General features: G+C 32.8%; 1 protein-coding gene and 1 pseudogene across 1 annotated transcript; both read left to right on the forward strand.

The window, feature by feature from the left end:
- The first annotated feature begins 530 nt into the window (after positions 1-530).
- On the forward strand, positions 531-2732 carry LOC144567561 (2-oxoglutarate-dependent dioxygenase 21, chloroplastic pseudogene; annotated as a pseudogene).
- LOC144567690 (2-oxoglutarate-dependent dioxygenase 21, chloroplastic-like) lies at positions 588-1745 on the forward strand. Its single transcript, XM_078317856.1, has 4 exons — positions 588-758; positions 853-906; positions 1280-1515; positions 1676-1745. The coding sequence occupies exons 1-4, from the start codon at positions 588-590 to the stop codon at positions 1743-1745; spliced, it is 531 nt and encodes a 176-aa protein (XP_078173982.1).
- Positions 2733-8962: the final 6230 nt, after the last annotated feature.

An 8962-nucleotide genomic window follows, 5' to 3' on the forward strand; every position in this document is an offset into this window, starting at 1 on the left:
ACTTAAAAGTGAAAATAAAATCGTTGGATATGATCTATATCATTTTATCTATGCATGTGTAAAAAATTATGACATTTCAATTTTATTTTGATTGTCATCAAGAGCTTACAAAAAAGTACTAATTTGGATCATTTCTAGATGTTAATTTTTGAACTTATTGATTCATATAAAAATAAAATTGAAATGTCATAATTTTTTATGAACACACAGAAAAAATAGCATATATTACATTTAACGGTTTTATTTTAACTTTTAAGTTTTAACTTTTGAGTTATTAAAATTTAAAAAAATAGAGATACGGTGGAGGCACAGGCATTTGAACCTTCTCAACAAATATACAGAGGCTCATGCATGAGATCACTAAAAAGTAATCTCTTGACCTTACAAGGAATTGATATCCATAGTGGGTCCAGGGATCCCCCCTTGGACCATCCAACCTATAGCAACTTGAAACATCGCCATCTGCATTAAAGTCTCCATGTACGTTGCATCTACAGCAACTATAAATACACCAACGTGACAGTTTTATAAAAGATTCACTGTTAAGCTGATTTTATTGAGCGTTATTAGGAATAAGAAGGAGAGTTATGAGTACTGCCACATTTCGCAGCTTGGTACCGCCTCTGGTACCAGTTAAGCAACTTGAGCCCATGCAGATGCCAGTGATTGATTTAAGCAAGTTGTATCAGACAAACAAGACCAGGTCTCTAGTTATAAGAGAGATTGCCACTGCATGCAGAGACATAGGTTGCTTCCAGGTTCGTTACACTTTAACCCGAGGTTCACTACAATGTGGATAGGTTTTACTGCTTTATTTGGAATAATCTGAAAAAACATTATCTGGATATTTAGGTCTTTATGTACTGCAGTGATGAAATATATCAGAAAAAAGAACACGTGACAAAGGTGACAATCAATAGGATAATCACAATAACAAATATGTAGGTTCTTATGCCAAATGGCATGCACTTCAAGTGAAGGAACAATGATAGAAAGAAAAAGAAACAAAGGAAGAAGTCCGCAATTAATTGGCATCAAATAAACTTTACACATGGAGTGAAACCGTATGTTGCATTATTATCCCTACCACTATAACTGTTGTATTGATACTATTAAATAGCTCGTTCTTCCTATATTCTTCTTCTTTTATCTTTTACTTTCCCCACTTTAAAATACTTAAGCTTTACAACAAAAATAAGAGAAAGGAAAATAATTACTAAAATGTACAACCCTGTGAAACTATATAGTGGTCTAAACCAAACATCATGTGATTTTTCAGGTGATAAACCATGGGATTAGAAAATCTGTCATGCAAGGAGCATTAGAAGCAGGGTCTGAATTTTTTGAATCATCGCCCAAGTCAAAGGCCAAGTTCATATCATCTGACATAACAAGACCGGTTCGATACAATAGCTCAAGTGATGGCATCAACAAATGTAGGTCATTTTTGAAGCATTATGCCCACCCATTAGATGAATGGAAACAGTTCTGGCCTCATGAGCCATCAAACTATAGGTATATTCACATTTATAAATAATTCTGACACCTATACTGTTTTATTAAGTTTTTGGAAGAAGAAGAAAGGTAGCATTTAGCAAAGCTACACCTGTTTCATTAAAACTTGGAACAAAAGTACACTATACTGTCTAGTATATTGTTGTTGTAAAGTGTCCAGGCAAAATAATAGTGGAAACAATTTGACAATTGTACAACTGTACAAGCCAATAGTCATGACATACCGGTAACTGGAACCTTGTACTGAGAACAGACTGGTTCTGCATTATCATTGATTTTTCCATGCATTAACTAATTATAATTATTGGCTTTATTAGGGAGAAAATGGGAAACTATGCAGTAGAAGTCAGGAGAGTAGCCCTAGATATATTAGATGCAATCCTCCATGGCCTCGGTCTACGTCAGAGACACCTACGAAAAAAGTTGGATGAAGGCATGCAATTTCTAGCAGTAAACTCCTATCCCCAATCAACAGAGCCAGGTGTGAACGAAGGATTGGCCCCACATTCTGACTTTGGCTTCATAACCTTGCTTCTTCCAAGCTGCTCTGGCCTTGAGGTAATGGAGCACCGCACCAAGGCCTGGAAGGCAGTACTGCAGCCGTCAGATGCACTCCATGTGCATGTCGGGGACCACCTGGAGGTACTTAGCAATGGCAGGTTCCACAGTTTGGTGCACAGAGCAATTCTGAATAGTGACAACAACAGGGTTTCTATTGCAAGTATTCACGGTTTTCCCATGGATGAGAAGGTGAAGAGTGCAGGGGAACTTGTGAATGAACAACACCCAAAGATGTATAGGGAGAGCAGCTTCAAGGACTTTTTGGACTTTTTACTATCAAGCGGAACCAATAATAAGAGCTATATTGATAGTCTCAGAATCAGGAAAATCTGAGACCTAATAAAACAAAGAACAGTTTCGTATAACACCAAATGAACCAGAAATTTGGAATACAATTCCATGTAAACTTTGTAAAGGATGATACATGTTCAGATTACTGCTTATTTTGTACTGTAAAAATATGCCCTATTTCCTCCTAGTCCTTTCACTCCTTAACAGTGGAAATAATGGTTATTCTGGGCTATATGTAGAGTGTATTATTTTATACATCATTGTTTGTTTACCAGAAGTTTTGTTGGATTAACCAGTTCACCTTTTTAATTAAGAAAGAAGGCTTGTAACCCGGTGAGGATCATATAATTATCCTTAACCCAAGTTTGTATTGAATTGGAAATAATTATGATTATAAACATAAATGATCTGAATTGTACTGGGAAGTTTAAAAATAAACTGTTCAAACTTGGATGAACTCTACCCCCCCCCCGCCCCCCCCCCCCTGCAATCATAAGAGTTGCTTTCTTTAATGCCTGCCTTATAATCCCTTCTTTCTTGACAAATAAAAAAAGGTAGCGATCAAACATCAACTCCAAGTCATCACGAGGCGAATAAGATTTAATCGAACATCTTGAGCAACAAATTAGGGAAAAATAACTAGTGAAAAGGATCTGGTGGACCAATTAACTACATTGTTACTTAAATCCTAGGAGGAATACACAAAATCACGAATAATTTAAAGGAGATTTTCACATGACTTCGATAACAGTTGGAACTTTGACGAAAGTTGAACTAAAAGTCAGAAGAGAATCAATTTCGTTAAAAACCAATATCTTTCGTTTCCCGTACCTCTGATTGAACACATCCTCAGCTAGCACCAGCCTAAATCTTCCGAGAAAATATTAACAAGATTGCATGTTCGGTGATCGGTGTGAAGAGAAATTGAATTTGGCTTTTTACTTTTTTATTGGTCGGGTTTTAAACCAATTTGACGGGCCGATTTTATTAGTTGGGGCTTAATAGGCCTCATTAACAACTTTGATCCATACTGTAAAATAGGCTATACTTTCGGCTAGACCAGACGTAATCTAATTCCGTTGAAAGCATTTCCCCAATTCCCGGCTGCGTCTCAGCCTTTCAGGTCTGCTAAAATTTATTAAATGGAAAGTTTCAAGGATATCACTCAGAAATTTTAAACTACGTAATTCTCCTCTAAAATTCATAAAATGAAATTTATTTTCTAAATTTCAAAAACTCGCAAAAATAACTAATTTATTAATTTTTTTGTTGAAAATCATTTTAAATTAATAAAGTATCCATTTTATTCTTTATTAAAAATAAAAATATATATAACATGTTTAAAAGAAATATTATATCTTCTAATTAATCGATTTTCAAGAACAAATAATTATTTATTTACTTGTGTATACAATGACATATAGACATACACTTGTGTGTGTCAAATATTTTTCTCTCACAAGTGATCGATTAACACTAACTATTTTCCTTAAATATATCATATATTTTTTCAATAAAATGTAAAATAGGTATTTTATAAATTTAAAACATGTTTAACAAAAAAAAGTCAATAAAGTGGTTAAATTTGTGCAATTTTGAAATTTTGAAAAATATGATATTATGAATTCTAGAGGAAACACGTAATTTCAAAGTTTTTGAGGAGTATACATGATATTCTCCGAGGTTGGTTACTATGACATCGGTGTTATTTTAGACATAGTGATACTAACTTCAAAATCCTATTAAATAGGTGTCAAATAACGAATTCAAACTATTCAAATCGATCTACCTTACGTATTTACATCCAAAATTAATAAATTTTCAAATTTATTTAGTATGAAGTTAAGTGGTCAAAAGATGATGAAAAAATGGATGTATTAAAATTATCTTAAAAGCCTTATCTTTTTACCATTTGAATTTATACTAAATAAATTTGAAAATATATAAATTGTGTATGTAAATGCATCATTCGTAAGGTAGATTAGTTTTTACGGTTTATATTTCTTATTTGAAGCATACTTAATTGATTTTGGAATATGTGTCACTAAGATGAAATAATACGGATGTCATAGTAGTCCGAATCTATTCTCCCATATTTAAAAATTAAATGACTTGAATATGTTATTACTTACAGTAAAAAATATATGTAACTCGAATGATTCCTAACTGAATTCGATCCTGAAACTACATGATATCCAAACCAATATTCGAATGAGTTGACTCAAATCTAGAATGACAGAAACTTGATATAATATATATATATATATATATATATATATATAGAGTTAGCCTGGGGTGCTATGGATAGCATAGTGGCCTCTATGCTACGGCTCAATATTCGAGTTTTCAAAATCCAAACGGTCGATCCGAACCGTTCATCTTATTCTCCATATTAATATCTGCTTGGAGACCAAATTTTATAATTTTATGAATTTTTTTACTATTTATTAAGCCACTTTGAAAATCGCTAATCCAACGGTTTTACTGTTTTGTGCAGTCACTGTTGGATCAACAATTTTGTAAAATACTTAATAAATAGTAAAAAAATTCAGAAAAATGTAAAATTTGGTCTCCAAGCAGATATTAATATGGAGAATAAGATGAACGGTTCGGATCGACCGTTTGGATTTTGAAAATTCGAATATTGAGCCGTAGCATAGAGGCCACTATGCTATCCATAGCACCCAGCCTAACTCTATATATATATATATATTATAGAGAGAGATATGCTAATGTGCTTTAGGTAGCATATGGGCATTACACACAGTCAAAATTTGAAATTTCAAAATTCAAAAAGTCGATCTGAACCGTTCATCTTGTTCTCCATATTAATATGTGCTTGGAGACCAAATTTTACATTTTTCTAAATTTTTTTACTATTTATTATGCCACTTTGAAAATCGTTGATCCAACGGTTTTACTGTTTTGTTAAGCCACCGTTGGATCAGCAATTTTCAAAGTGACTTAATAAATAGTAAAAAAATTCAGAAAAATGTAAAATTTGGTCTCCAAGCACATATTAATATGGAAAAAAGATGAACGGTTCAAATCGACTTTTTGAATTTTGAAATTTCAAATTTGGACCATGTGTATTTCGGCCCATATGCTACCGAAAGCATATTAGCCTATCTCTCTCTCTCTCTATATATATATATATGAGGAGGGATCAAGTTACAACAAGCATTTTGTACATTTTCAAAGTCCAAATCGTTGATGCAAACCGTTAGATGTGATCTCTACAATAAAATATGTTTGAAGAACAATTTTACATTTTTTTGGAATTTTTTTACTATTTATTAAGATGGATACAAAATTAAATGGTCTGAATTTGACTAGTTTTTGTACCCATCTTAATAAATAGTAAAAAAAATTCAAAAAATGAAAAATTTGGTCTCCAAGCACATTTTATTGTAGAGATCACATCCAATGGTTTGGATCGATGATTTGGACTTTGAAAATGTAGAAAATGCTTGTTGTAACTTGATCCCTCCTATATATATATAGAGAGAGAGAGAGAGAGTACGGCTAACACGCTTCCACTAGTATATCAACAATATGCTTCCGGCCTCTAAAATCTATCGAATCGGCTTCAAATGACAAATCCGAACCGTTCAAACTAATCTCCTCAACGAGAGCTTCGTTTTCATATATAAAAAATTAAGTTTCGAATTTATTTACTATCAAGTCAAGTGGTCAAAATATGAAGGATTTGGTGCGTATTTTAATGCACTATTTTGCTCATTGTTTTGACCACTTGACTTAATAATAAATAAATTTGAAACTTATTTTTTTTTATATGGAAACGAAGCTCTCGTTAAGGAGAGTCATTTTAACGGTTCAGATTTGTTATTTGAAGCCGATTCAATAGATTTTAGAGACCGGAAGTATATTGTTAATATACTAGTGGAAGCGTGTTAGCCGTACTCTCTCTCTCTCTCTCTATATATATAGTAAGGCTATTGTGCTTTGTATTGTTATCTCTTGGATTGCCTTCAAAATTTGTGCAAACTCATCTGATCTGATTATGAAATATTGCTGAAAAACTTAAATGGACCCTCCATTTTAAATTTGAACCCTTTTGTTTGTCCTCCCGACTCCTCCCTTACCAGGCGAAAATCACTCACTTTGGCGATTTCACTCCTAGCGGCAATCTCACGGAGCCAGCGGCGACTAGGGTTTCGTCGATCTCCTCTCCTTCTGTGACAGTGGCCATCTCCTCTCCTTCGGCGATAGCGCCACCTATGATTTCGGCGACATTAATTTCTAGGGTTTCGGCAACATCAATTTCTCCCAGTGGCGACATTAATTTCTAGGGTGAGCAATGTATGAATATACTTTGTTTCTAATTTGGAGCTTGATTCTTAACTGTACCTTGCGGCACCGAGCTCTAGTTTCTTTGTTCTTGGGTGCTTTCTTCATTTGACTAGCTAATGCCCTCTTGAACTTTGCACCCTTCTTTAAAACGTGTTTAATACATTTTACTCCCTTTCTGTTGAATTGTGTTGTGTGTTTAATTGATATTTAGACAATGGTTGCAAGTTGTAGTTGTTCACATGAATACATACTAGTTGGTACATCAACTAAATTACTATTGGCTTTATTTTTGTCCTTCGGATCTAAAAAAAGTTTCACACTTTATTCAATCATGGATATCACATATACATATTCTTAAATTAGCTTTGTCATGAATTTTATGTAGAAAATTCGGTTACTCACCAATACCTCTTAGAAATTGGATATTATTAGTGCTTGACCAATAAACATGATATGTGAGTTGATTATAATGAATTTGGTTGGAAATTTCTAGACCTGAATTTAGTGCCTTCATGATTCGGTTCATGCTGTGTACTCTGTTATTAATTGTTTGTTAATTTTAATCCTTTTACTTGTAAAATTGATTAAATATTGAATTTTATGTGCCTTGGTTACAATTGATACACACTGTATGATCATCGGAAATTAACTAGGATTGTGGGAAACGGCCGGTACCAGTCTTGGTTTGGATTTTGATATCGACTTTGGATTGACAGGGACCAAAATACCAATTAAGGAAAATTTTCTATTATGCCCATGTAAACTTTTGAAATAGCCAATTTACCCATCAAAACAGAGGATATTGGTGATTGACATAAATACCATTTTCTCTAAACATAGGTATCTAGTACTAACAGTGGAAAAAACACTCATTAGTAATATGAAAATTTTAGTAATCTAATTATAATAACATGTTATTAGGTCAGATTAATTTCATGCAAGTGGAATCATGCTTAGGTACATTAGTAATCTAATTATAGTACTTTACATAACATGTTATTAAGTCAGATTGAAATCATTGCAAAACCTAAACTAGTACACTGGGTAAAATTAAATTGAATACAAAAGTGGAATAATGACTACTATACTTTCCTTTTTATTTTTCTCCAAAGCATGACTTTTCTTAATTTTCTTTTGTGTAGGCAAAATGAGTAGCCAAAATAGTTATTCTTCATCAAACCCTTCTTGCAAGAGATGCCATAAGCCTACGATTGTGAAGTGTTCATGGACCGCGAAGAACTACGGAAGACAATTTTATAGTTGTCCAAATTGCAATATGTGGAATGATTGGTGCGACATCACTACTAATTTCAATAACAAATCTCAGATGCAAGTTTACAAAAAAGGTTCAAGACACATATTTGAAGCGGAAATCATTTTGATACTCAAGAAATTACTAGCCAGATTAATTATACTTTGTGTATTGATGTGTGTACTTTGTGTGTTAATTATAGATGTTAATTAGTGTATGTTGCATGAATTGTAGTTGTTAATTAATATACTTTGTGTGTTAATTGTGGATTAATTGTTAGTACATTTTAAAATGCTTGAATTGTATGCGCATTGGAAGTTCATTGCTATGTTCATTGCAGTAGCTTTATCATTGAAGCACAAAATATGGTATTTTTTGTTCTTCCCAATTAAGTTTTAAGAAGCATATAATTTAATAATAGATAGAGTAAATCCAAAAGTACATACGTATTATTAATACTCCCATGCACACCTTCATACAAGTAATTGAGTTGACAACTAGTGCTGATAATATAAATGGATCACAACCATATAAATATAGAACTAATTCGGACACAAATACATAACTAATTCGGACACACCATATTATAAACCAGTGCAGCCCCTGCTGCTTTCATCAGAGTATAAGCCATGTCCTTTCCCAAATAAGTCCTTGGACCAGTATTAAAATAATAAAATTACAACATTAAGAGAGCCAAAGTGAGATTAGTTTACAACATCTTTAAATTACAACATCTTGAAATTACAAATCGTCTTCATCAGATTCTTGATTGACTTAAAAGGTGAAAAGTTTAAGCAAGCCTAGTGGCATTTCTGTCAAAAATCTCAGATTGAACTTATGAACTTAGAAATGGTTATATATAGGAGAAATATGCCCAGTGGCATTTCTGGCAAATACTTCGAATTAGAGGCATTAAACAAAATTATATATACTTTAGATTGATAAAAATACCAAAGTCATTTGGAATATTCCTAGTACTTCAAAACAGTTGCAATTAGATTGATAAAAGTACCAAAGTATTAGAGGAAC

This window comes from Carex rostrata, chromosome 16 (assembly GCF_964058835.1).
Source record: "Carex rostrata chromosome 16, lpCarRost1.2, whole genome shotgun sequence".
NCBI classification, from domain to species: domain Eukaryota; kingdom Viridiplantae; phylum Streptophyta; class Magnoliopsida; order Poales; family Cyperaceae; genus Carex; species Carex rostrata.

What these genes read in the sequence shown, in the direction of transcription:
- LOC144567690 (XM_078317856.1), top strand. Translation starts at nt 588, where the DNA reads ATGAGTACTGCCACATTTCGCAGCTTGGTACCGCCTCTGGTACCAGTT. An exon ending in GAGACATAGGTTGCTTCCAG is followed by an intron (nt 759 to 852) that starts GTTCGTTACACT and finishes CTGGATATTTAG; the next exon opens with GTCTTTATGTACTGCAGTGA. An exon ending in CATGAGCCATCAAACTATAG is followed by an intron (nt 1,516 to 1,675) that starts GTATATTCACAT and finishes TAAAGTGTCCAG; the next exon opens with GCAAAATAATAGTGGAAACA.